Source organism: Rhinopithecus bieti, unplaced genomic scaffold (assembly GCF_001698545.2).
Source record: "Rhinopithecus bieti isolate Rb0 unplaced genomic scaffold, ASM169854v2 scaffold_1070, whole genome shotgun sequence".
Classification (NCBI taxonomy): domain Eukaryota; kingdom Metazoa; phylum Chordata; class Mammalia; order Primates; family Cercopithecidae; genus Rhinopithecus; species Rhinopithecus bieti.
The window spans coordinates 2,219,737-2,234,934 of record NW_016803844.1 but is presented as its reverse complement, the minus strand read 5'-3'; the positions used below and the strand labels follow the sequence as shown (position 1 = coordinate 2,234,934).

Sequence of the window (15,198 nt, the reverse complement as noted above, 5' to 3'; positions counted from 1 at the left end):
TCTAGCTCGGGAAATACACAGGGGACTGATACTTTAGTCAAGTTCTAGTGTATTGGTTACAGTGGAAATCGCTGGCATCTACTTCTTGTTTTGCGGCCATTCCTATTTCTTAGTAAGCTCATGAAGAAATCAAATGATTTGTAGATTAAAACAAACAATAGTAACTGTAGAATTCTTTTAAGTCATTTTGATTATTTTGGTATTTTTAAGAAACTATTTACATGATACAATTAAGTATAAAAATGGTCTTTTGTAATCTACATAATCAGCGTATGGTGCTACCCCGGTAGTACCACGGCGGATGACCACTGACAATCTGATTGGCTTTTCCCTAAGCTCCAATTGAACTACTTCCCCTTTAAAATGCACTGCTGCTTAAGAGAATCAAATCACAGTATACTTGCTTACTTTACATTATTTCTATCCAAGTCCTTCTGCTACATTAATATCAGCAAATTCAAGCTCATGAGAGCATACCAGCTTCAGATTAACAGATTTAGGTCTGGTTCCTGCCTTTACCCCTAAGTACAGTGTGATGATGGGAAAAATGCCATAACACCATTGAGGTTCCATTTTTATTTTTCTCTGCAAGACAACACTCACATAATTGGTATTCAAAAAATATTGTTGACTTTCTGGCTCATTTTCTTTTCTCGGTTTTAAGAGATAATCTCACCCCTACTTCATAGACTGAAAAGAAGCCATCATGTAAAAATTCTCTTGATTTTCTTTCTACTCTTCCCCAGAAATACACTTGCAGTTCAGCACTTCTATTTATTTTCTGACGTTTTGTCTCAGTAGCAGAAATATTTCTCCCCCTGCTCAAGCTAAGTTCTCCAGTTGTTCTGGTACACATTCCATTTGTTTCAATTAGAAACTTCACTACATCACTTATTTTCTCCTTTCCTGAATCTTCAGATTCTGCTCTACCTCCTTCTCTCTGCATATTCTCTTGTATTCAATGCAATTTTGAATTATTATGAATTCCTATTTGCTAAATCCAAAGGACACTTTGCAGTCCTTTTTCTATTCGAGCTTTGACACGGCCTCTTCTGCCTTTCATGAAGTTTTCTTGCTTCACCTAATTTCCTGAACTCTTCATCTCCCTTCTGCCTCTCTGACAAATTTCATAGAATATTCTTCACAAAATATTCTTCTTTCTTATATTTTCCTCTAATCTTTCCTAGATATTCTCACCCACCTATACATTTTCAACAGTATACCTTTGCAGGAGACTTCAAGTTCACAGCTCTGAAATTTTTCTTGTGTTTAGATCTCAATTCCTCCTGTATCCTGGACTTGTCCCCCGAAAAAGCCCTCGAAGATGTTAAGCTCAAAATGTCACAAATACACATTATTTTTCCCCAAAACCTTCTCCTTTTCTTTAGCTTATTTAGCAACACAATTTTATTTCTACTAACTCAAGGTAGCATGATTTATTATCAAATCCCAATTTCCACTGATCTTCGGTACAGCTAACCCAGTGGTTCTTAATTAGTATGTAAGCACCTGGAGAGTTTTGGGACTAATGCAGGACCCAGACGTACTGATTCATCAGGCATGGAATGTGACCCAGGAATCCACAAGTTGAACCAGTATCCTACGTGATTCTGATGATTGAGCCTTTAATCTACACCTTGAGAAACACTGATCCAAGGAGCCGTCCTGTTGATTCTGCCTCTAAAATACAATTTATATTTACTATTTCCTTTCTGTTTTCACTGTAACTATGCCCTAGTGTTGGCCCTCACCTGTTTTGCCTGAAGTGTTGAAACAGCGTTTTATGGACCTCTGAGATTGTCTTCTATATATATTTCTCCTCTTCATGCTCCATTCTTTAAAAATGCCAACAAGGTCTTCGACTTAAACCAAAGATACGATCCATATTACTTCTCTTACCAAGTCCCAGTGGTAGTTAACTGATATGATTTGGCTGTGTCCTCACCCAAATCTCACCTCAAATTGTAATAGTCTTCACTTGTCAAGGGCAGGGCCAGGTGGACATAATTGAATCATGGGGGGCTGTTCCCCCATACTGTTCTTGTAGTAGTGAATAAGTCTCATGAGATCTGATGGTTGTATAAAGGGGAGTTCCCCCTGCACATGCTGTCTCTTGCCCACTGCCATGTAAGATTTCCCGTTGCTCTTCCTTAATCTTCCACCACAATTGTGAGACCTCCTGTTATGCGGAACTGTGAGTCAATTAAACCTCTTTCCTTTATATATTACCTAGTCTCAGATACGTCTTTATTAGCAGAGTGAGAACAGACTAATACATTACCTATTGAGAAAATTCATCTCAAAATCTTTCTATCATTTTTTCAGTCCTTCTAGGTTGTGGGTTCCAGCTCATATACTTCAGCATCATTTGAGTTCCTAGACCTTTTAAAATTCCTTGCACACTCCTGGAGCTTTGTCATAATATGCTGTTTGCTCAACCTGAACTGGTCAAATTTAAATGCCATATTTGCCTCAGAGTCCTATAGCCCTTACCTACTTCTAACTACCCTCCTCATCAGTCACTCAGAGTACCCATTTTGGTTTGGCTTATATATCATTATTTGTTTATTTGTCTCTTTAGCATTTTACAGTGTGAGGTATACGCTCAATTTGTGATCCTAAATAATGCCTTTCACCTTTCTGAACCTGATTTTCTCTGTAAGCCTGAAGGATTAACACATCTTTCAGGACTGATATGCTAAATAAGTGTTTATTTTGAAGAGTGCTGTGTTGTCTGAGTAAATGTTTTCCTTCTTTCCCTCTCTCCTTCTCTCTTTTCAATTTGTTTCCCTTTGCCTTTATCTCTGGGCATTTCTTCTTTTCTCCTTAGTTTCTTGCCTTGCATCTTTCTTTTCTACTCTCTTCTCCTTCTCTTTCCTTCTCCTTCATTTTCTTTCTCTATCTTCCTGAGTTCCATGCAGCAGTGATCACAATGTTTGCCACATATCTGTTGCTCACTGAAGACAGGAATTTATTTTTATTTTTTTTTGAGACGGAGTCTCACTCTGTCACCCAGGCTGGAGTGCAGTGGCCAGATCTCAGCTCACTGCAAGCTCTGCCTCCTGGGTTTACGCCATTCTCGTGCCTCAGCCTCCCAAGTAGCTGGGACTACAGGTGCCGGCCACCTTGCCTGGCTAGTTTTTTTGTATTTTTTAATAGAGACGGGGTTTCACCGTGTTAGCCAGGATGGTCTCGATCTCCTGACCTTGTGATCCGCCCGTCTCAGCCTCCCAAAGTGCTGGGATTACAGGCTTGAGCCACCACGCCCGGCCAAGACAGGAATTTTTTTAGTAAATTGAGTCACATTGGTTATGCAGCTGTCAGAATGAGCCAATATTTATGAAAATGCTGGGAAGTTATACTATATTCATACTGTGCATAAACAAACAAGTCTATCCATTATGATATAACCAGTACCTGTACAGAGAAAAGCTTCCATATTGAAGCAGCTCTAATCCTACAGAATTACCATGTTTAAGAATAACTACTATTGTGCCTAATAATTAGTGAACATTTGTGTTTCTCTTAATATTAGGAACAACAAAACCATATCCTGCTGATATTGTAGTTCAGTTCAAGGATGTATATGCACTGATGGGCCAAAATGTGACCTTAGAATGTTTTGCACTTGGAAAGTAAGTATACTGACACTTTCATTAATATATATAGAAATAGTACCATTTTAGGAAATAAATAATTGTTTAGCTATAAACATAAAGTAATTGTCTTTTAAGTGTGCGAATCTTTAGCACTGGTATCTTCTGTTTAAAGTCCTGTTCCGGATATCCGATGGCGGAAGGTTCTAGAACCAATGCCAAGCACTGCTGAGATTAGCACCTCTGGGGCTGTTCTTAAGATCTTCAATATTCAGCTAGAAGATGAAGGCATCTATGAATGTGAGGCTGAGAACATTAGAGGAAAGGATAAACATCAAGCAAGAATTTATGTTCAAGGTAGATATATTATTTTAATTTTGTATAAATTTCATCAATATCTTATTTAGAACCATTTCCATACTTGAAAAACTACTATATAATGATTAATAGTTTTAACAACAGTGATGTATGTTACATCATGAAGAAAGATAAAATATTTCTCATATGTCTAATGAAGTCACAACTATGAGTTATAGAAGTTACGAACTTATTACTAATTGAACCGTAGGTAATAGCAATGGATCAATAGAATGGTTATTGGTAATTTTCAGAATGTACACTCAATGTAGTTTGTTTACTCATTTTATCACTGTCTTTTTTCAGTATCTTTTTATTCATAGAAGAAGCTATATGTTATGACTTAGTTTAAGTCAGTGGTTTGCAAACTTAAGCATGCATCAACATCACATGGAGGGCTTGTTAAAACACAGATTGCTGGGCCAAACTCTCAGAATTTTTAATTCAGAGGTCTGTTAAGGGTCCATGAATTTGTATTTTTAACAAATTCCCAAAGGATGCTGCTACTATTGGTCCTGACACTTTTGAGAGGCCACTTGGTCTAAGGAATCTTTTTGTTTTTTTTTTTTTTTTTTTTTTTTTTTTTTTGACAAAAATTATCTTGGCACAAACCTTTCATTTTCACACATTAAAATAAACTTACATTTGGGAAGAGAGATTTTTTTTCAGGCCACATTGGAAACTTTCCAGACTGAAACTATAATGTTCCACAACATGAACCCTGCAGGTCACAACTAAAGAAACATGGAGGGCTTCCACAGGATTATTCATTTTTAACTCTGGCTACTGTCCCATTTCACTTTCTCTTGTCTCTCCCAAAAAGGAATAAAAAATTTGACAGATTAACCCATACTCCCTAAAGGTGTTGTCTCCATCTCCAGTTTTTCTTCTCTCTTAAACGCACTCCAATATGATTTGCATCTCTACCTCTCCACAGAAACCTTTCTTTTCATGATCACAGACTTCCATATTGCTAAAGCCAACGATCAGTTCTCAGTTGTACTTTGTTTGATCTAACAGCAGTGGTTGTCACAGTTGGTCCCTCCCTTCTTCATGATTCACTTTCTGTGCTTCATGTCTGCAACCCACTTTGTTATTCATTTCCTTGTATCATCTTTCATTCTCCATTGCCTTTCAACTCCATACCTTTCTAACATTGGCGTGATCAGGGTTCCATCTGTGAACCCCATCTCCATTTCAGTCACTCCCTTTATGATCTCATTCGTGATCATGGCTTTAGACACACTCTATACCCTGAATGCTCTAACCCAAACATTTACCCTGAACTTCAGACTTGTGTATCCAATGCCACAGTAATGTTAATATGATAAATATCAAATGTGCATGAAATGGCCTCCTGAAAGGAAGAAAATTCTAGGTAAGATCCTTTAAACTTTTGAAATGAATCCACCACTTTCTACTAGGTTTCTAAAGCTTATAGACCTGTTTTTATTCAACATATTAAGAAAACTACACTCCAGGTTCTCAACAGAGTAGTATTTTGAACTAATATCTAAAGCCTTAGAAGAACCAAGGTGACAGAGCACGTATTTATAGCAGGTAATTTAAGATAAATATTATTTATTCTTTACTAATGCAGCATACTAAGTATTATCTTTAGGTCTGATCACATCACTGGAAGGTTACATAATTAAGCCATATATAGAATGTGTCAATCCAGTTCAATTATTCATTACATGATGTAATAGCAAATGTCTGTGTTGTCCATGTGAGGCCAAGACAGGAAGGGTGCTGATATTCCTGTATTATGTATTGCTAAGATTGTATACAAAATAAAACATCTCTCAATTAACATGAACATATCCACCAATATTTTAAATATCTCCCTATGTTATAGACAAATGTAATGATAAGTGAAAACATGTACTAAATGAGATTATTTATGCTGTAAAATATATAGGTGTACATATGTCTACATGCATAATGTATACATTATAATGTATATTGTTGATGGTATTTGGTGACATAAAAATGACAAAAAAACTAGTTTTCAAATTTCTAGTATTTTATTACTCGTTAAATGCTTTTTATAAGATGCATATATTGCTTTTGCCATAAAACTAACACAAGTTCCCAGTTTCAAAGAAAATTAAATATTATTCTCCCCTCAGGATTCTTTCCTCCTACTTCCTTTTTATTTTATATTAATTTATTTATCTGCATTTATTTGGACTAGATAACTGAAATAATCAAAAGACTGTCAAATTGTTTACTTACTTGTTCTCTAGAAATATTTTTTTCTTTGGAAAATTTTAGCATTTTCTCATTTTATGGATGTTTCTTTAGGTATAAAGTAGATCAGATTAAAGAATGAGACTGAGTTCAATTTTACTAATGCATGGATTTCACCAATCATAGCTACTGTATATAGTTTCTAATATGGAAAGAGTATATTTAGGTGTCCAAGTCATTTTTCTAGCACCACAGTAAGATGTTACAGTGGCCACTACCTGAAAGTTCCATCAAAATGAAGATACTGTATACCTGAGGTAGTGGGGAAAAAATCTGAGTCTTTAAACAAAATGTTAAGAGATGGTGTCATATTGAATTGAGATGTAATTCTTTAAAACCTCAATTGTCATTTTACAGACTTGAAAGGTTTATATTATGAGCAGAAAAGTCAATTATTTTAGTACTAATTATAACTCAACTTTTCAACAAAACATGATTTACAAATGGAAAAATAATGAGTTATAGTTACCTCCTGCTGTAATAACACAGGATTTGCATAGGCTAAACCTATGAAAAGACAAGGCCTATGACTGAATTCGGGATACCTACACTATCTGATGTATTCTGCAGAATTAGTTTAACTAAATGTAATATTTATACTCTGGAGATTATGATGGATATTGAGACTTTGATTTAACATTTACAATGTTCCTTACTTTTTAGCTTTCCCTGAGTGGGTAGAACATATCAATGACACAGAGGTGGACATAGGCAGTGACCTCTACTGGCCTTGTGTGGCCACAGGGAAGCCCATCCCTACAATCCGATGGTTGAAAAATGGATATGCGGTATGTATGTTCAAGTGCTTTGCTGTTCCTGAGTCCCTGTTCAAGCAGTGTTTCAGGGTGGTCCTGGGATACATTTAGCAGGAGAGACAATAGAGAAGGGTACTTGGGCCCTGAAATATAAAAGCTTCTGAAAAAAGACAAACAAAAACTGAACATAAAGTATCTTCTTTCAGTTTAAACAACTTTCTGTAATCTTACTCTACCTTCTTTCTCTCTCTCTCATTTTTTCCTTTGTTCCACTTTTCCACCCTCTTCCTACTCATCCATCTCCAATACCTGATATTGTCCTCTTTTTCTTGCCACTATTTTCCTGTACCCCACAGAGACAGAGGTAAGAGTGAAGCTCTAAGTCCTACCTTTGGCCCTGGGGACAAGTAGCGGCAGTGGGATTCTTCTCTACCTTCCCACTGTAATCTCCCAGCTGGTCCAAGAGGTGAAAAGGTGGACTCTCAGCTCTGTAGGATGAATAGAACAAGAGCCTTTGGGCATGGTAAGTGGGTTTTCCTTTCCCATGCCATGAAAATCCCACTTAGTTCATTTTAGGTAACAGTGGGGGCAGATGAACATAATGTATCTAAATTAAAAGACAACCAAGCCCAGACCTAAGTGAAAGTATTCCTATTAAAGTCCATTGAGAATATGTTTCAATTTTATTCTTTTCAGTATCATAAAGGGGAATTAAGACTGTACGATGTGACTTTTGAAAATGCCGGAATGTATCAGTGCATAGCTGAAAACACATATGGAGCCATTTATGCAAATGCTGAGTTGAAGATCCTGGGTCAGTATCATTTCTAATTTCTGTAAAACATTCATCAAGAAAGTGACATAGTAAAAAAGATGTCGGAGTATCCATAGATCACATTTGATTTCACATTACATTCTTTTATTTGCAATGTTAAAAACTTTTAACATGCATTTGGGAACGAAATGATACGGTTTTCCTTTTGTTGAAGAACATGTAAGTAGGAAGAAAGTAACGCTTTAAACTTTTCTTATGCTAGTTGAATTTCCAACTACATACAAATTCCTATTTCATGAAATTGCATCATTTTATTTTTAGCTAAGAAGCTGAATTCTATAATAAATTTGAAGGAACATGGAATATAATTGTTTTTAGCATTTTTTAATGATAAAGCACAATTTACACATGCCAATTTTGATAAGTCTTATCCTCTCATATGCCTGGAGAGCTGAACACTGCCTGAAGAATCACATAACATTGAAGACTGATGTTAAAACACTGCATGTGATCAGCATCAGATGGGTGTTTGGCACTTTGTGGGCATTGTCAGTCCCTGGGTCTCATACACTACAGTTGCTATTCAAAACCTTTAGGACATTCTGCTGGTCCCTCACTGCACCCTGACTCTGGCTTTTATATTGTATTCTTGTCCTCCATGAAAATTGAAATCTTTTTGCATGAAGTATTTCAACTTCCCATCCATCACTCAAAGCTATCTCTTTACTACATTGTCTTTTCAATACTTTTTATCTAGAGAAGAAAGTGTCTCTCCTAAGCAAACATGAAACAACTATTTTACCTCTTTGCACTATATTCATTCCTTTTCACTTTCCCTGATACTTGATATCAGCAACTATTCATTCTCATGTGTGTGTGTGTGTATGTGTCTGGGTGTGTGTATGTATGTATGTATGTATGTATGTGTGTGTGTGTGAACATATATCCACCAGCTGCCTCTCTTAGTCATACAGGATTTCTAGTTCTGTATGATGCTTAAGCTTTCTTATCTCTTGTCTTTGGTGATTCTGAGCTGTCAAACCTCACAGACCATTTCTTCTCTATCTCCTTCATTGTCACCTTTTTCACCCTCTCCTCTGCCTGGCTAGAAATCTTGCTCTATCCCAGCATTCCATCCCTCTGATCCATTTCATTTCCTTTTCTCTATTCTATATTATTATTCCTGGATTTTATTTTATTTTAAAATATCTAGTTAAATTTTTATTCATTTCCTATTACCTACCAGCGATCCCTTTACTTTTATCTCTGGCCCAGATAATTATCCTCAGCTTCAATCTCAATATAAATAATTCCTAGTAGCAATGTTCATTTGGATAACCCCACAGATAATCCAAGCTTAGCATGTCTGCAGCTGAATTCATTATTAATGTCTCCCACCCACACTCACATCTTCTCTTCCTCAAAGATTCTTTGTTCTAAAGAATGGCAGAGTCTACCACATCACTTCCGCATCCAGTACATCCACTAATCTCCAATTTACACCAGAAATATCTCCCATTATGACTATCTTATTTATATTCATTACAACTACTTTACAAAAGTCTGTTTTATTGAGACAGAGTCTCCCCTATTACCCAAGCTAAAGTGCAGTGGTGTGATCTCAGTTTACTGCAGTTTCTGCCTCCTGTGCTCAAGCCATCCTCCCACCGCAACCTCCCAAGTAGCTGAGACAACAGGCACAGTCCACCACACCCAGCTAAGTTTTGTATTTTTTATAGAGATGGAGTTTCACCATGTTGTTCAGGCTGGTCCAGAACTCCTGAGTTCAAGCAGTCTGCCCACTTTGGCCTCCCAAAAAGTGTTGGAATTTACAGGCATGAGCCACTGTGCCCGGCCCTAAAGTCTTACTGTATTATGTCCTTTTCATGTTATTTGAAAGAGTTGTCACTAAGTCAAGTCATATTGTAAGTAGTGAATTCAGGAAGTCAGGCTTTTTCTTCTAGCATTAGTTACTGAAAAGATAAAGCAATGACTCAATGCGGCCACTTCTATTCTTGCTGCACCTAAAGAAAACTCTTCAGAACATTGGTATCACTACAAACTGATTGACACTAAAAGAAAATAATAGGAAATGAGAGTTATAATAAAGAATTAAAGAAAACTATTCTCAATAAGTTAAAGCCATCTTAATTTTAACATTCCCAGCCACTTATTAATGCTGAGGATCATACTCTATTTCTTCCTCTCTACGGCCTAAATGTTCTCGTAATATATTTACTGTAGTTACTTGGGTATCAAGCAAGCACAAGCTCAGATATCTTTGGTACAAAGGAATAGAAAATCACTGTGACACTTAGAGAGGAAGTCAGTTTGAACTCTGTCCCAAATGTAAATTTTATTTTCTGTTAAAGTTCATATCTTCATTTGTTTCAAAAGAGAAGTATAAAAACACCTCAGCTTAGACTGAAAGATGTCTATATATTTAGTCTAGAATTGTCAAATCATTTAATGGCTATTAATATAATTAGCAAACTGAGCAATTTGATCCTCCCCAGATCAATAGCTCTGGACATGTTTAAATTTGTCTCAATCTGTTCTATTCTTGTTTTTTATACTCTTATGAACAGTACTTCTCCCTTCCTCTCTTTTCTTGGGTTATTTAGTTAATTCATGTGTTCATCCAGCAAATATTTATTGAGCACTTACTCTACACCAGATGCTATTCCTTTAACAGGCTCATATACCGCAATAAAGAATCAAAGAGATAAGAAATGCATAGTGCCATCTTCTTAGTTGAGAGGAAGAATATCCCCTTATTTTTGCCACTTCCAAAATATATATAGGAATACAGTCTAGATCCTGTTGTTAGAAATTCAAATATTAGATAAATCTGAAGTCATTTAAAGGACCACACCAAATCAACTATTTCACTGAAATCTAAACTGATTCAAGGAAAATCCTTATTTTAGATGAATTTTGGTTTTAAAATATAATACTATTAAATTTTCTTTCATGTTTTAGAAGCAATATGTCATGTCACACAAAATGTTTATTGAGCCTACACAAAATACTCAGTACTGTGTTAGGTGTACAACATAGGTTGGTTGCTTACTAATTTATTTATTGCCAATTATCATAATTCAGACTAGTGAAACAATGGAATAGAATGAATCTTTGCCACAAAAAAAAGTCTTCTTCATCAGCAGCAGTGGCCATACCTAGGAGCACATTAGAAATGCAGAATCCCAGGCTCACCCCAGACCTGCTGAATGGACACTTTAAAAAGATCCCCAGGTGATTTTAATACAAAGATAAATTTGAGAATGACCAGACCAGAGGATGAAGGGTCAAAACCTAGATGAAGATATGCTTAGGCCTAGAAAAGCCTCCAGAAAGTACACAGTTACAGATGATTGTAATGTGTTGAAATATATGGATGAAATCTCTTTGGAGTCTGCCAAGGGAAGAGGAGAGTGAGCAGTGGATTAAATGTGGGGACCTTGAGGAAAGTCAGAGCATACCATCAAGGGAGTAACATTTAAAAAACTCTATATTCTGTTCTGATAATTATTGTTCTGTACTTGGAGGTAAGGATGAACTACAAATGATCATGTACTCCTTAATTAGTTTATTAGAACCATTATTCCCATAGCTGTTTACAGATAGATCCTGAAAGCAGGGCTCCAGTTATTTTGGCATTTTGCAGAGTGTTTGCATACAGGTGATGCTCAGTAATTGTATAAAGGAGGAGAGACTGCATTGTTTAATCAGAAGCACATGCTTTGGAAACAGAAGGACCTAGTTTCAAATGTGACTCCCACTTGTTACTACCTGTGGCACCTTTGCTGAATTAGATAATCCTAATAGATTTCACTTTTCTCATTTATAAACTGGGTATAGTTCAGTCAACATGTAGTTTAGAGGATTGATTAGGACCATATGTCAGTGTGTATAATGCTGGTCAATTTTCTTCAGCCTTTCACTTTACTTTCCTTGTGGAATTGAGTCAAAGGAACGGAATTCAGTGTTAATTTTAAGGTAAGTGTGTATAAAACATTTTATTGAAATTAAAGTTATTTATTTATTGAGACAGGGTCTCATGGTGTTTCCCGGGCTGGAGTGCAGTGGTGCGATCACGGCTCACAGGAGCTTTGACCTTCTAGGTTCAGGTGATCCTCCACCTCAGCCTCCTTGATAGCTGGGACTGCAGACATGCACCAACATTCCCAGCTAATTTTGGGTATTTTAGGTAGAGATGGAGTTTCACCGTGTTATCCTGTGCACTCTCAAACTCCTAGGCTAAGCCATCTGCCCACCTCAGCCTCCAAAAGTGCTGGGATTATAGGTGTGAGCCACCATGCCTGGACTCTAATTAAAGTTTCTAATAATCAATTCAGTGATCATCAAGAACTGTACATTGGAATTGGGTGAATTTTATAAGTCAAAGTTATTAAATAAAAGTTACAAAGCATTAGGTATAGAATGCCTATTGGTGATAGCTGATCATATTTACTGAGATTAATCCTTTCCATTAACTATTAAAGGAGAATAAAAGATTCGACAACACAGAAGCGATGTTTAGGCTTTACAAACAGAAAGAGAAAAATAACAATTTGTTTTCTTTTTAGCGTTGGCTCCAACTTTTGAAATGAATCCTATGAAGAAGAAGATCCTGGCTGCTAAAGGTGGAAGGGTGATAATTGAATGCAAACCTAAAGCTGCACCAAAACCAAAGTTTTCATGGAGTAAAGGGACAGAGTGGCTTGTCAATAGTAGCAGGTCAGTGCTGAAACTAGAAATCCAATTGCAATAAACTGTTTGAAAAAGTTTATTTTATAGAAGACTTATTTATATGTGAATAATGAAAATGTTGTTTGCTCTAAATTATTATTTTTTCACAGAAGATCCTGTAGTTCTAAGATGGAATAGAAATACCTATCCCTGTCAGTATCTATTATAATGAAGGTTCAATTAACAGGACTCTGTAATGTATAAGGAATTTAGAAAATTGAAGCTCGGAGGTGTTTTTTGTTGCCTTGTTGTTATAAATTGCCCAATGTCACACAGTTAATAAACAATGGGAAATAAAATAGGATCTCTCTAACATATTTTCCCCCAATATAGGCATCTATATCCATTCATATTCAACTGAATTTTATGCAATTAGTCTATTAAATATTTTGTAGAAAATAAAAAAGTGATTTCAAAGTGCAAATAATCTCTTCCTATCTTGAAATGAACAAGATGTTATCATCATCTTCCTTGTAAGTGAACAATCTACCGATGTTTCGGTGGTTTGGGGACAAAATGAAAAAGCAGTGTACAACTTATATAGATTATTTGTGTAAAAGCTACACTGAACAGTTTGTATGTTTCCTAGAAGAAGTAATATTGAGTGCAAAAATTAGGAGGAGGAGAAAGCCAGAATGGGAAATGGGAGGGATGGGACATGGGCGTTGGCTTTGGGGTGTATTCCAGAATGTGAGGGCAGCATGCACAAAGACCCTGTGGTGAGAAGTTTAGAATGTGTAAGAAATTGCAGAAACTGAAATCAGTGTGATTTGTCTTTAGAGGAAAATGGAGGAGACTTTTAAGAGATGAGACATAATAAACCAGATCATCAATGACAAAATTTTCTATGCGAAGGGGCTTGGGCTTCATCTAAGAGTAATGGAAATCTGTTTGAAGTCTTAAACAGGGGAGGACTGGGATGACTTTTGTCATTTGAAAGACAATTATTAATCAAGTGTAGAAAATACATTATTTTCTTCACAGTAACCCAATAAAGTAACATGGGAATTATCATCCCTATTTTGATGTGTCTAAAGCTTGGTAAAGTTAAAGTGACCTTCTGAAAAAATATATTGACGTTATCCAAACTAGAACTTGAAGTTGTAAGACACTGATATGAATTGAGAATATGCCAACACAGCCCTCTTATTAGGATGAGCACAGACACAGCTGTTTAATGAATGGGGGAAGAGGGCAGGGACATCAGGGGCTTCCCTGAACACATTAACTTTTAACGTTAATATGTTTGACCTAAGAATTAAGATTTTAACAAGAAGTGTAAAAGGAAAAGTCCATTTGTTCAATTTGCTGACATTAATGTTCAGACAATGAGCAATGCGGAGACCATGATCAAAGGGCAGCTGCATGTGTAGGTGCTTACTCCTTCCACAACCTAGAGCAGGGCATTCCACATTGGACAAACCATTAGTTCTCCTCCTTGATAATAAAATATTTTTCTGATTCTGATGAAGACCCATGTCATGGACCTCTTCAACTAAGGAATTCGCAGAACTATGTTTCATGGACTTGTTTTTCCTAAATATCAATATGTGTTCAAAAAAAGAAGAGAAAGATCTAGCTCCTGAAATTTTACAGTTTGATTGTGTTATATTTTAAAGCCTTTGAAATCAAATTGCATTATTTCCTTGATGAAAGAGTCTATAAAATTTTACTTAGTACTTCAACCCATTAATATCTCAGTGTAAATACCATTTTATAGTAGATATAGTATTCATATGCAAATATATTTGAATTGTAAAAGGATATGTATAAAAGCTAAACATAAAATTTTGGTGTTTATTTTGAAAAAGAATACCCAAGGACTAACTATTGGTCTTTAAGTATAAATATAATCTTATTCTTCTGAATGTAATTATAAAAACCATTTCCACGTAACTAAGTTCTTTCTGTATCTGGTTAGTGGCCTAAAAAGTGGTTTCTGTGATATTTGGGAGAAGCTATGTATCTTGATAAATGGTAATTAGTTTATCATTTTATGATTTTATTTTTGGCTCAAATGATATACTTTCCGCAGCAGAATTTCTTTGTAATTAACAGAATTAAGTTAGTTGCTAATTTAAATTCAATGGATTGCTGTTAGCTCTAAAGTCACTTTTATTTAAACCACTTATAGGAAGGGATCTTCGTTAGTCTTTTCTACTCCAGAGGTTATTCTGGAGCAATTCTGGCAACAATAAGTGACCAATTGGTTAAAGACCAGATTGTTCCTAGTTTGTTTGACAGCTGATCTATATATCATAGTATCTGGAAACAAGGATACAATCTTGAGAGTTTAATCTATATTACTTTAAGAATAAGGATAATTATTACCAAAAAATCAGGTTTTCTAAATATTTTATTAAAAAATATTTTAATCTCAAGGGAAATGTACCTGAAAGTATAAATGAGATGAATGACACATGGAATTTTGTATACCCTTTAAAGATGGTAAAGATCAATCGAAAACTAAGTAAACCAAAAATATTAGCGTGATTTAAGAAAGAAACATCATTAAGGGGGCGGAGCAAGATGGCCGAATAGGAACAGCTCCAGTCTCCAACTCCCAGTGCGAGCGACACAGAAGACCGGTGATTTCTGCATTTTCAACTGAGGTACTGGGGTCATCTCACTAGGGAGTGCCGGACAATCGGTGCTGGTCAGCTGCTGCAGCCTGACCAGCGAGAGCTGAAGCAGGGCGAGGCATCGCCTC

General features: G+C 36.0%; 1 protein-coding gene across 1 annotated transcript in view; it reads left to right on the top strand.

Moving 5' to 3' along the window:
- The window catches only part of CNTN1 (contactin 1), a 282,041-nt gene that overhangs the window by 123,665 nt on the left and 143,178 nt on the right, over positions 1-15,198 (top strand). The window contains 5 exon segments of the mRNA XM_017855593.1: positions 3,536-3,635; positions 3,772-3,953; positions 6,870-6,994; positions 7,658-7,775; positions 12,326-12,476. Coding sequence (XP_017711082.1) covers positions 3,536-3,635; positions 3,772-3,953; positions 6,870-6,994; positions 7,658-7,775; positions 12,326-12,476 — 676 coding nt within the window.